Below are 14,199 nucleotides of genomic sequence, written 5' to 3'. Positions count from 1 at the left end.
TGGAGAGAAACTATGGTATGAAAAGACTGCAAGTCCATGTGCTTTTTAAAAAGAAAAGGTCAAAGATACATACCTGTTTCATCCTTGCTGCAGCTCTATTTGAAAATAGAATCGACCTCTCTTTTTGGAAGCAGGATGGGCACATTTCAAGGGCTCGACTATAAGAACTTTCAGCTTCTATATAATCTGAGGATAAGATAAAGGATGAGTAGTCATTATGATTTTATTCCTGATACTACTATATTCCACAGGATCTCAGAAGCACTGTTTTCCATTCATAGGATGAAGGTTTTGAGTTAAAAGATGGTCACAGTCTATTAAGTCTGGGGCAGTAAAACTCATTTCCTCTTTCCTTCTCTCTTTAAAGGAACAGTGCTTGCTTGTGCCAATCTCACAGGCTGTGCTTGGTGAACTGACAGCTGAACATGCTGTCAGTGACAAGCCCTCAATACTCAGGAGTCCTGGCATTCCCTCAATGTTCAGTTTTCATTTGGCTGGGCAATTCAGAAAGGAGTTTTCAAAGGAGGTTAGAGAACTGGACAGAGGAAAGAGACTAAACTCTGGGATCTGTGGCCTGAGATAAAGAAAAAAATTATACATATTTGTTTTCATTAAATCTGCTGTGCTTTCATACAGTCAACCTGGCTAAAACGGCATTGGTGAAATGTTTGAAGAGAGACATTTGATAGAACTAAAAGGAACAATGTAAAAATCAATATTTAAATCAAGACCTTAAAAGAGAAAATGGTGAAAAAGAGAATTATGGTCAGGATACTAATAGAAAATTGCCTATGTACTCCTTTCTCAGGTTTGAAATATTTAATATTAACATATAAAAAATATGCTTCCAAAACTAGAAGTATTTATTCTATTAGAAAAAAATATTAATGATTACTAAACCAAGATATAGGCAAAAAAAACCCCTAAAATCTGAAATCAGGTAATAGGGTAACTTTTGGAAAACAATAAGAAAAAAATCAAAAACCTGAAAATAACAAGTGGAAAATGTTAACACTCCTAGATTTCTGAAGCATATACACTTCAAAATGTGACAGAAGACTTTTGCTCTGAGATCAAATAGTTACCCCAAATTATCAGAATGAACCCCACCAACTTATTTCTAAGCAAATGTAGAACATGCAGAAGGACATGAAGAATCTCCCTACTTAAAGCATCCAAAGAAAATGGCACATGAAAGAGCAACCTTTCTGAAGCAGTTTGGAGAATTTAAAAAAAAAAAAAAAGAAAGAAAGAGCAACTAAAGGACAGGCAGCCCTAGGCCATACCAGAGCAGTCAGGCCGCTTTCACAGCCCCACAGCAAGTGAGGAGCAGGGACTCTGCTTTCACAGCAATGCAGCACATAACCTTTAACATTCCAGGTTAGTGTTTTCCAAAGCAAGAGCTCAAGAGTTTTACCCCTGATTCTAGACTAACAGATAGTGGATTACAGAAAGACTATGAATGTGCCAAGAGACAAATGGTAACTTGTCACCATCAGATGAATAATTTGGCCTGGTTAAAAACCCAAAATGCCAAGGTACTGGGAAGCAACACTGTATTGTGAAGTTTGGTTTTGGGGTTTCTTCAAATGTTCTTTGGGGTTTCTTCACAGACTCTACAACAGGATGAGGAGTCAAGATGACCAGATTATCAGTGCTGAAAGTTATCTTACCTCCTTTCTTAAACTGTTCATTTCCCTCCTCCTTTAGTCTAGTGCTCTCTTCTCTTCTTTTCTGAAAGACATCAGAGAATTACATAATTTCTCACAATATTATTATAAGGGAACAAAAAGGTGAGCTTTCCTTATGCACAAGTCTATTTAATAGGCAACAGTCTGACTTTTGAGAACTGGATCAGTTTCACCAAAACCTTGTACAGTGAGAGAGGAAAAAAAAACACATGACTATCGGGCTAATTATCAATTGCATTCTTGACGTTTAAAACAAAAAACATAGGTTTTCTTGGCATGTCCTTTGCTTTCTGTTTCTATCTTTTGCATGGAATGATAATTACAGTATCACTTAATTTCTACTTACTCAGAAATGAAACTAAATAACATACCCGCTGGTGTGCATACCAGTGTAAATTCAAATTCTAGCTTCTAGTACTTACTAGTTATGTGACCTTGGACAAGTTTCAGCATCTTTCTAAGCCTTAGTTTCTTCATTTCAAAAATGAAGCTTTAATAGTATTATGGACTACTGTTTAATGGATTAATGTAATAATATACGTAAAGCTGCCCATACAGTGACTAGCAAATAAGGGCTCAATAAATAAGCTATTATTTTCTGTGAAATAAGTACTTTAATCCTTATAAGAACCCTTCATGGTTTGTGTCATGAAGGAGACACAGTATGCTAGGAGAGCACATTCGTGGGTACAAGCCATGTCTGTAGGATTAGGGCAGTATACTGTTAGCAGGTTAACACAGGAAAATGTGAAGAAACCTAAATAAATAAGTCTGTCTTTTCTTAGCTTATTCAAACTCAGAAACTCACACAGATGGCCAAAAACTCATCGAACACAAAGGCTGACAGAATGTTATCCTGCAAAGCAAAGTAGACACATGCTGAGTGTGTGCACTTTTTTGTGGAACATCTTAGCAATATAACTGGCACAAGCCAAACCAGAAGAGTCTGTCTGCCTGCCACCTTTTGACAGTGCTTTGAAACAAAAACAACAAAAACCCCCAAAACACAAAATCCACCAAAGTCCCTTTAAAAAAAAAAAAAAGAGAAATAGGGTCTCACTATGTTGCCCAGGCTAGAGTGCAGTGGCTATTCACAGATGTGATCAACACACACTATAACCTTGAACTCTTGGGCTCAAGTGATCCTCCTGCCTCAGCCTCCTGAGTAGATGGGAGTATAGGTGCACACCACTGTGCTGGGCTCTTTCCTCCTTCTTGAAGCTTCTGATTAAGTAATTTCAAAGGGAGGAAATAGAGTTAGCAGGGTATTTCATGCACAAGAGAAGCCTGGAACCTAAACAATTGGTCCTTTTAACATGAGGAACTGATATGGTCTGTGTCCCTACCCAAATATCCCCACGGGTCAAGGGACGGACCCTGGATCATAGGGGCAGTTCCCCCATGTTGTTCTCATGACAGTGAGTTCACTCTCACGAGAACTGATGGTTTTCAAGTGCCACACTTTAAAACCATCAGCTTTCCCTTCACTTTCCGCCATGATTGTAAGTTTCCTGAGGCCTCTGTAGCCATGTGGAACTGTGAGTCAATTCAACCTCTTTGTTTATAAATCACCCACTCTCAGGCAATTCTTAATAGCAGTGTGAAAATGGATGAGTACAGGAACCAAAATAAAAATATTCTTTCTCTGGAAAAGATTTGTCAATATGCTATTGATGAGACCGGGTATTTCCCAAATGTCCTATTATTACACCGTAGATTAAATAGAGCACTTGATGAATCTCAATGAAGAAACTAAAATGTAAGTATAGAGTGAATCTAATTTTTGTGGTATGTACTATGTGCCAGACACACAGCAGGTACAAATAACAATTCATTTTAAGATATAATTTATCTGAGGGAAGGGCTATTCTAAAGGAATTCAGAAAAAAATAAAATATAAGAATATGGCCATATTTACCTAGTACTACCCATAAGAAAGATGCTTAGATTGTAATGATCTCTACTGTATTGATTAGGGTTATTCGATGCAAGCAAAAGACTATCTTAAGCAAAAAACTTCAGGGGGCAGGTTTACTGGAAAGATATCAGTGCTCACAGAATCAATGAGATGCTTAACGAATAGGCTTAGAAAGCAGGTAGAACTTGGCTGGGCGTGGTGGCTCATGCCTGTAATCTCAGCACTTTGGGAGGCTGAGGCAGGCAGATCATGAGGTCAAGAGATCGAGACCACCCTGGCCAACATGGTGAAACCCTGTCTCTACTAAAAATACCAAAAAAAAAAAAAAAATTAACTGGGTGTGGTGGCAGGCACCTGTAGTCCCAGCTACTCCAGAGGCTGAGGCGGGAGAATCGCTTGAACCTGGGAGGCGGAGGCTGGAGTGAGTCAAGGCCACGCCACTGCACTCTAGCCTGGTGACAGAGTGAGACTCGTCCCCCCCCCAAAAAAAAAAGAAAAAAAAAAAGCAGGTAGAACTCAAGGAGGCTCAGTTAAGAAGCAGAATGCATGAGTGTCTTTTAGTGAAAGACTTGCCAGGACAGGGCTGCAATGACAGCAAATCAACTCTAACCATTCCATTGTCTTTGCTTCACTCAATCTAGATTCAAGGTCTTGGTCAGAAGCATCTAATATACCAAGCATCGATCACAAGCCTTTGTTATCAGAAGATGAAGTGAGAGACATGGGGTACTGCCACTCAACAAGATTACAACACAAGAGAATTCCTCCAAATAGGAAGGGGTGTTGGATGTTGGAGAGCCAAGACAACATAACGAATTCAGTTAACAGTTATTTAAAAAACAAATTCTTTAGAGAGGGGTTAAATCATCAAGTTACTAGAGCTTAATGCCCATCCTTTAAGAGTTTTCAATTTCAGGCTGGGCGCGGTGGCTCACGCTTGTAATCCCAGCACTTTGGGAGGCCGAGGCGGGCGGATCACGAGGTCAGGAGATCGAGACCACGGTGAAACCCCGTCTCTACTAAAAATACAAAAAATTAGCCGGGCGTGGTGGCGGGCGCCTGTAGTCCCAGCTACTCGGAGAGGCTGAGGCAGGAGAATGGCGTGAACCCGGGAGGCGGAGCTGGCAGTGAGCCGAGATTGCGCCACTGCACTCCAGCCTGGGCGACAGAGCAAGACTCCGTCTCAAAAAAAAAAAAAAAAAAAAGAGTTTTCAATTTCTTTAGCACTGACTGTAAATCTTAAGCTACTTTCTGATCTATAATCTTCTCTTCAGAGTCAACTCATTAGGAATATTCTATGAACACAGATGAATCAATCAGACTGCCGGATCAGGCTCTTGTGAAGTAAGCGTGTGTGTGTGTGTGTTCGTGTTTTAGGAGACCAATCATTCTTTGGGAAATTTATAACATCAAGTTCCCAATGGGCAAAGCCACGTCTCAAGTATCCAGAAAGGAATTAGTGCTAAGGGCCAGCCTGAGCAGCTAGCTCGAGAAATACTCACCATGTCTTTATTTTTATTTTCAGAGACAGGGTATCCTTCTCTTGCCCAAGCTGGAGTGCAGTGGCACCATAAGAGTTTACTGTAACCTTGAACTCCTGGGCTCAAGTGATCCTTTTGAGTAGCGGGGACTATAAGCAAGCACCACTGCCCCTAGGTAATTGTTTTCTGTTTTTAGTAGAGATGGGGTCTCACTGTGTTGGCCAGGTTGGTCTTGAACTCCTGGGCTCAAGCAATCTTCTCATCTCGGCCTCCTAGCGTGTTGGGATTATAGGTGTGAGCCAGTGTGCCCAGCCCTCATCTTGCCTTTATAACTTGAAGGACTGAAAGTTGAGGTAGCAAAGCGAAAGGCTCCAGAATGTAATTCTGAGATTATTCCTTTTTTTTTTTTTTTGAGACAGAGTCTCACTCCATCACCCAGTCTGGAGTGCAGTGGCATGATGTCGGCTCACTGCAACCTCCGCCTTCCAGGTTCAAGCGATTCTCGTGCCTCAGCCTCTCGAGTAGCTGAGGCATGCACCACCACACCTGGCTAATTTTTTGTATTTTTAGTAGAGATGGGGTTTTGCCATGTTACCCAGGCTGGTCTTGAACTCCAGGCCTCAAGTGATTCGCCTGCCTTGGCCTCCCAAAGTTCCGGGATTACAGGTGTGAGCTGAGGTCAATTATTCTAAGTAAGGCATCCTATTATTTCAACGGATAAATCACAACCCAGTGGCCCACTGAGTAGTAAACATTGAAAAAGAACTGCTGCTTCCCTCTCCATAACAGATTGTGCAAATTAAGAGTAATGCAATTATCAGTATCATGCTGAACATCTCCTTGGAAACAGCTAAAAATAGCACTTTGAGGAGAAAGTTGAACTATTTCCTAGCTGTGCTGAGACTGAATTGATGATCCCAGTACAAAGACTGGAGTTTTTTCTGCTGAATACATTCTTCCTCCAAAGGATGACAGGCATATAGTACAATATTATTGGAATCCAAGGACAGATATGATAGATAGTGTATAGGTCTTCCTTAGCGTGCTAGGTGCCAGAAGCATTCATATATACGTGAGCCGGCAGTGCTGATATTCTGCAGCACTATCAGAGGAAATTCTTTCCAGGTTCTGTTCTATGAACAGAAGCTTCTAATGTGGTTAAAGCCCTTACATACCTCCACAATGCCTTTTAACACATTCCAGAGAGGCCTCACAGGGAAACATCTGATCTTGAATTATACTTAAATGGAAACCAAAGAAATTTTATAGGGCTCTTTACTCAGTCCTTTCTTCTCCATCACCAAAAACTTAGGGGGAAACAGTGACATTATCCTGCATTGTAAATCATCACAGGAGCTGCCAAGGAGAGCCCCAAACAGCCAATGCTCTCGATGAATGGAGTTTATTTCAACAGTTACTACCACAACTGTAAACTTCTCAACTCGGTATTCAAAATTCATTACAACCTATACTAGTACAGCGCTTCACTGCTGAAAATCTGCTGTTACATACATTGGCTCATTTGTTTTTCAAGATAATTTTGAGAGGTGGGCACGGAGGTCTTGACTCATTTTACAGATGAGAAAAATCAAGATTCAGAAATCTCTTTTTCACACTACATCAAGCTTCTATTCCAACCTACTCAACCTATATAACACAAGTCCTCTCTGCTAGACAGTCTGATCTCACTATTGTCTCTCAAAGCTTACCATGCTTATCCCTCATTCCATTTGTTTCCTTATGTGTCCCCCATGTCCTTCCATGGAATAACTCTTCCATATCCTCCTCCCAACTCTCTAACACCAAATTTTCTGTAGTTTTCAAAGTCTAGTACAAACCATAGCTCCTCCCTGGGGCCACCTTTCAGTTCTTTTCTCACATTATCTTTCTTTGAATGCAGACTGTACATACTGCTTTTAATTTTGTAATTCAATTCTGCCTCACAGATTGTTTTAAATTATAAACACAATAAAAGCACTGCAAAAAATTTGGAGTGTTACTTAATGCTTAAATGGTTTCATGTGTTATAGAGCACTTTTTGGCCCTCAGACCTGGGCAGAAGAGGCTCCTGTCAAGGCCCTCCTCTCTGGTGGGCCCCACCCATATCCCATATGGCCCTTCTAAACTGTGCTCCAGGTACTGAGTTCTCTAGGATTTCCAGTTCAAGCCTCCCTAGCCCACTTCCAGGATCTGCATGGGCATTTTACCTGGGTTTATTCTCCCAAGGGTGAACTTTGTTGCAGGTTTACATAATATTCCAGGTGTAGTATTCTGTACTTTGCCTACCTTAGATCTTGACATATCTCCAAGGGGTCCTAGATCAATTTTTACTTATTTATTTATAGACAAGGTCTCGCTTTACTACCCAGGCTAAAGAGATCATGGCTCACTGCAGCCTCAACCTCCTGGGCTCAAGCAATCCTCCCACCTCAGCTTCCCCAGTATCTGGGACCACAGGTGCACACCACCACGCCTGGCTTTTTTTTTTTTTTTTTTTTTTTTTTTTGTAGAGATGGGGGGGTCTCACTATGTTGCCTAGGCTGGTCTTAAACTCCTGGGCCCAAGTGATCCTCTCACCAGAGCCTCCCAAGGTGCTGAGATTACAGGTGTGAGCCACCCCAATTCAGCCGAGTCCTGGATTCTTTTAGTGTGGAATAGTGTTTAGAAACAAAGATCTGGGTGTTAGTGTGTTCACTGTTACTAGGGTATTACTGCTTTTAGGCCCTCTCAGTGAAGAAACCCAGGAAATACATCTTAAACAAAATGAAACCCTTATGAGTCCAAAGAACACATACAAGTGAAATCCAACAATACAGGATTCTTCCTCACATTCCTCCACAGTGAAAACCTTGTTCTCAGAATAGCAACTTTACTAATTTGCTCTATCCTTCAATAAACAAGAGTTCCAAAATTACTATACAAATATCATTACCAACAATGAACCTACTATGTAAAGTTCAAGGTTTTGCTGCAGTCAGAGTCTGTGTCCAAAGTTAATGGAATTATCTTTTCTATATAATCAATTCATGATTGTTATGTTAATTTGTTTCTGTTTATGGTCAATTTTAAGGCTTAGTTTTTTTCTCATCCTTTCTGATTTATTTTTTGAAAACTAAAAAAATTATTATACAGTTCAAAAATAGGTGTAATTTCTGATGTGGTGAAGTAAGGAGGTTGTCAAATCGTTTTCCCTAAAGCCAACTACAAAACTGGGCAGGCCAGGGGCAGTAGCTCACACCTGTAATCCCAGTAGTTTGGGAGGTCGAGGTGGGCGAACTGGCCGAGTCAGGAGTTTAGACCATTCTGGGCAACATGGCGAAACCCTGTTTCTAGCAAAAAGCCAAAAAAATTAGCCACGTGTGGTGGTGCGCACCTATGGTTTCAGCTACTCTGGAGGCTGAGGTGGGAGGATCGCTTGAGCCCAGGAAGTTGAGGCCATGATTGTGCCACTGCACTACAGCCTGGCGACAGAGTGCGACCTTGCTTCAAAATAAAAATAAAAAGCATAAGTAGACTTGAAGTTGTATCGAAAGAAATTATCCAGGCTGAAGAATGAAAACAAAAAGACTGAAGAAAAATGAACAGGGCCCTCTTGATATGAATGGAAGACCCAGAAGAAGGGAAGAAAGAGAACAGAACAAATATCTGAAGAAACAAAGGCTGGTAACTTTTTTTTTTTTTTTTGAGACAGAGTCTCGCTCTGTCGCCCAGGCTGGAGTGCAGTGCTGCGATCTCGGCTCACTACAAGCTCCGCCTCCTGGGTTCACGCCATTCTCCTGCCTCGGCCTCCCGAGTAGCTGGGACTACAGGCGACTGCCACCACGCCCGGCCAATTTTTTGTATTTTTAGTAGAGACGGGGTTTCACAATGTTAGCCAGGATGGTCTCGATCTCCTGACTTTGTGATCCACTTGCCTCGGCCTCCCAAAGTGCTGGGATTACAGGTGTGAGCCACTGCGCCTGGCCAAGGCTGATAACTTTAAAATTTTGATGAAAAATGTTAATTTAAAGATCCAAGAAGCTCATTTCAGTGAACCTCAAGTAGAACAGAAGATCTACATGTGAAGACACCAGAGTGTCAGAGTGGTAAGAGAAAAAGATAAAGGGAAAATGTGAAAGCCACAAGAGAAAAATGATATAAGAGAATAAGACTATTAATTTCTGACTTCTCACCAGAAACAGTGGAGGCCAGAAGGCAGTGTCATGACATACTTAAAATGGTGAATGAGAAAATTTTTCAACAAAGATTATACGTTTAACAAAACTACCTCAAGATGAAGGCAAAATAAAGACTTTCACAATGAACAAAGAGAATTTACTGCTGTGAAACCTGCCTCACAAACATATTAAAGTCCTTCAGGCTGGAGGAACTGACAGTAGATGGTCACTCAAAACCACAGGGGGAAATGAAGAACATCAGAAATGGTAAGTAGATATAAGACTCTAATATTATTTTCTCTCTTCTTTAATTTCTTTAAAAGACAAAAGATTATAAAAAGCTGTAATTATGACACTCAGTGGTTAGGTTTACAACATATATTGATATAATGTACATGACAACGATAGTTCAAAGTGGAGGAGAGGAAATGGAGCTATGCTAAAGCAAAGCTTCTATCAATATATTTCACTGAAATTAAGTAGTATTAAACTAAAGTAGGGCTGGGCACGGTGGCTCCTGCCAGTAATCTCAGCACTTTGGGAGGCCAAAGCAGGCAGATCGCTTGAACCCAGGAGTTTGAGAACAGCTTAGGCAACACGGCAAAATCCTGTCTCTACAAAAAATACAAAAATTAGCTGGGCATAGTGGTGTGCACCTGTAGTCCAGCTACTCAGGAGGCTGAGGTGGGAAGATCACCTGAGCCCAGGGAGGTGGAGGCCGCAGTGATCCATGATTGCACCACTGTACTCCAGCCTGGGCAATAGAGTGAGACCCTGTCTCAAAAAAAAAAAAAAAAAACAAAAACAAAAGAATCCCGAAAAACTAAAGTAGACTATAAAAAGATATGCATTACAATTCCTACAGCAACCACTAAGAAAATAGCTAAAAAGTAAACATAGTTAATAAAATCCAAAGTATTAAAATAGCATGCAGAAAATATTATCTAATACAAAAAGAGGCAGTAAAAATAAAGAACACATGAGACTTATAAAAGACAAATGACTAATCTAAATCCAACCATATCAATAAGCAGATTAAATATGAACGGACTAAACAACTCAAAGAGCAGAGATTATCACACTGGATTTAAAGATTCAACTACATGCTGACTATAGGATGCATACTTTACATTCAAAGACATATACAGGTTGAAAATAAAAGTATAAAAAAAGATACTGTGTAAATAGCAACCTTAAGTAGCTGAAGTGCTATCAGACAAAACAGGCTTTAAGACAAGATATATTACTGGAGACCAAAAAAGGGGATATTTCATAATGGTAAAAAGGTCAAAAAATTGGGAAAATATAACAACTCTAAGTGTATACGTATCTAACAGTAGAACCATAAAATACATAAAGGAAAAATTGACTGAATTCAGAGGAGAAACAGACAATACAACATTAGTTGAAGATTTCAATACCCCAATATCAGAAATTCTTTAAACAACCAGAGGTACAATACATATGGAAAAACATACAGAAATGTACCGCTTAGTACACTGTTGCAAAATATGCATTCACAAAACTACTATACAAATTTAGAGAACACTGCCAGAACCTCAGAAGCTTCCAGTGTACTCCTTTCTAAATTCTCTCACCCCGACATCCCTAGCCAAACAACTTTTCTTCATAACTTGAAGGAGCTAAATAATTGAGGTTGTCATACTTCTATAACATTGTGGAATGTATGCTTGCAACCTTTAGAAAACCAAGTATCTAAAAATGATTTTTAAGAGATCTTCTAAGTTCTATTCTAGACCTGAAATATTTTATGGTCTATGCTCACTGAATTCTGACTTACTAGCTATAGTTAACAGTTCCGGATTGCTTTTATCTGCTAGTCATTTAATCCTTGTGATCCCACTTTATGCCAAGTTAAATGATAGAGCTAGGACAGATCTAACATTTCCAAGTTCATATTTTTAGGTGAGGTGGTGCACATCTATAGTCCCAAGTACTTGAGGGACTGAGGTGGGAGAATCGCTTGAGCCCAGGAATTGCACTGGCAATGAAGCTAGACCCTATCTTTTAAATAAAGCAAAGCAAAGCAAAACAAAACAAAACAAAACAAAACAACAACATTCATGCTCTTAACCACAAGACCACACTGTCTTCCACAAGTGTGGAAATAAAGAATTGTTTGCAGGAAGTAGAACTGAGTAACGCACAGAAACTGCTGCAAAACTCACAGAACTTATATGCTTCATAGTTCTAAAGAAAAAGTCACTTCTAATTCCCTTGGTGTCAAGAACTAGGGAATTTGAAAAGAGGATGACACTGCTCCAAAACATGTTATCCAGTTCCAGAGCTCTGACCTATAGTCATTTCGAGACCTATGTTAAAAATAAATCTCACTGGGTATGGTAGCCCATACCTGTAATCCCAGCACTTCGGGAGGCCAAGGAGGGTGGATTGCTTGAGCTCAAGAGTTTGAGACCAGCATGGGCAACATGGCAAAACCCTGTCTCTACTAAAAAACAAAAATTAGGCCAGGTGCGGTGGCTCACACCTGTAATCCCAGCACTTTGGGAGGCCGCGGCAGGTGGATCGCCTGAGGTCAGGAGTTCGAGACCAGCCTGGCCAACATGGTCAAACCCCATCTCTATTAAAAATATAAAAATTAGCCAGGTGTGGTGGCGGGTGCCTGTAATCCCCGCTACTCGGGAGGCTGAGGCAGAAGAATCACCAGAACCTGGAAGGCAGAGGTTGCAGTGGGCTGAGATTGCACCACTGTACTTCAGCCTGGGTGACAGAGTGAGACTTCGTCTCAAAAACAAACAAAACATAAAAATAAAAATACAAAAATTAGCTGGGCATGGTGGCTCACGCCTGCAGTCCCAGCTACTCTGGAGGCTGAGGTGGGAGGATCACTGGAGCCCAGGAATTTGAGGCTACAGTGGAATTATGGAATCGTGCCACTGCACTCCAGCCTGGGGGACAGAGCAAGACCTGGTCTCAAAAAAACAAAGCAAAACAAAACAAAAACAAACCACTTCCTCACTGAATCAAGGGCTTGGACCACAGGACTTAGGTTGTTCTATTATTATTATTGTTACTCTTGAGGTGGTAGCATCATTTGAGCACGAGCTCGAGACCAACCGGGGCAACAAAGCAAAACCCCATATCCTGAAAAAAAAAAAAAAATTAGCTGGGTATCATGGCAAGTCCCTGTAGTCCCAGCTATGAGGGAGGCTGAGGCAGGAGGATCACTCAAGCCCATGAGTTTGAGGCTGCAGTAAGCTATGATCATGCTACTGTGTTCCAGCTTGGGCTACTCTCTCTTAAAAAAAAAAAAAAAAAAGACAAAGGAACTATCATCAACTAGAGAAAACTAAGGCAACATGAAAACTAAATGCAATGGATCCTGGAACAGAAAAGATGATGTTCGTGGAAAATGTGATGAAATCTCAATAAGGTCTGCAGTTTATAGCATTGTAATAATGTTTATTTCCTGGTTTTGATAACTGCACTATGGCTATGTAAGCTGTTAAAATTAAGGGAAGCTGGAATCTCTTTTTGCTACTTTCTAAAAAATGTTATTTCAAAAATAAAAAGTTAAAATAGAACTCTCCACCTGGGAAATAATTTTTATCTTTCAAGAGCTAAATACAGTCTCCAGTAAGGACTTTAAACCCCTACCTCAGTAATGACAGTTTTTCAACATACTTATGGCACATAATGTGTAGGCACTGTGCTAATGTACACAGCACAGAGAAGGCTCTACCCATTGCCCCCCACCCCCCATACTTACATGCTAACCAGAATATTGATTGAACACTACCTGCAAGAAGCGTGGCTGTAAAGGCCACTTTGCAAAAGATTGTTTCATGCAACCAGGTGGGACCAAATACTCTGATACCTGATGAGGAAGAGGAAAAGGAAGAGGCAAAGTATGCGGAGTTTGAGAAGCCTGACCCCACAAGGAATCCTTCTAGAATAAGAAAGAAGGAGAAGAAAAAGAATAGGAAGTCTCTGACTCTGACAGCTCAGACTCTGAGAGTGATACAGGCAAGAGGGCAAGGCACACATCAAAAGACAGCAAGGCAGCAAAGAAGAAGAAGAAGCACAAGAAGAAGCACATAGGAGTGGAAAGATTAGGCAACATGTGATATGCCTTGTGCACACTGCTTTGTGCCCATTAAGCCTTGTATTTGGAAGCTTAATCACCTGTGTCCATCTGGATCTGTTTCGTGATAAAACGCAAAACTACCTAAAATAAAAAGGTAAGCATAGTTATATGTCTCCCTACCTGAACTATAAGTTTCTTGACAGAGAAAAACACAGCAAGACCATAATCAAAAAAATCAGCTGGGCGTGGTGGCTCAGGCCTGTAGTCCCAGCTACTTGGGAGGCTGAGGCGGAAGGATCACTTGAGCCCCAGAGGTAGAGGTTACAATGAGCCATGATTGCGTCACTGCACTCCAGCCTGGGCAACAGAGCAAAACCCTGTTTCCAAAAAAAAAAAAAAAAAAAAAAAGAAAGAAAACCAATTAATTTTGCCTTTTTTTTTTTTTTTTTTTGAGACAGCATTTTGTTCTGTTGCCCAGGCTGGAGTGCAGTGATGCAATCTCAGTTCATTGCAACCTCCGCCTACCGGGTTCAAGTGATTCTCCTGCCTTAGCCTCCTGAGTAGCTGGGATTATAGGCGCACACCACCACGCCCTGCTAATTTTTTTGCATTTTTAGTAGAGATGGGGTTTCACCTCGTTGGTCAGGCTGGTCTTAAACTCGACCTCAGGTGATCCGCCCGCCTCGGCCTCACAAAGTGTTGGGATTACAGGCGTGAGCCACAGCACCCGGCCAATTTTATCTATTAATTGCAGGTACTAACAAATGTCTGCTGAATGAATAACTCAATTTCTAGAATTACCCTGAATCTGTAGCATATGTGGGTTAGTTTTCATTTAACTAACGAAGAAATAAAGGTGGAAACTATTACAAGTGTCCTTTCT

General features: G+C 40.8%; 1 protein-coding gene across 2 annotated transcripts in view; it reads right to left on the bottom strand.

Annotated features, from left to right (window-relative positions):
- The window catches only part of TTC1 (tetratricopeptide repeat domain 1), a 56,926-nt gene that overhangs the window by 29,054 nt on the left and 13,673 nt on the right, over positions 1–14,199 (bottom strand). For both annotated transcript variants that reach the window (XM_032158525.2, XM_032158526.2), the window contains exons 3-4: positions 1,674–1,734; positions 74–186 (exon numbers count right to left, since the gene is read on the bottom strand). In XM_032158525.2, coding sequence (XP_032014416.1) covers positions 74–186; positions 1,674–1,734 — 174 coding nt within the window. The remainder of the gene's footprint in view (positions 1–73; positions 187–1,673; positions 1,735–14,199) is intronic.

The sequence above is a fragment of the Hylobates moloch genome, unplaced genomic scaffold, assembly GCF_009828535.3.
Source record: "Hylobates moloch isolate HMO894 unplaced genomic scaffold, HMol_V3 SCAFFOLD_6, whole genome shotgun sequence".
In the NCBI taxonomy this organism is placed as follows: Eukaryota; Metazoa; Chordata; class Mammalia; order Primates; family Hylobatidae; genus Hylobates; species Hylobates moloch.
The sequence above is the reverse complement of the archived record's forward strand: the minus strand, read 5'-3'. Positions and strand labels throughout refer to the sequence as shown.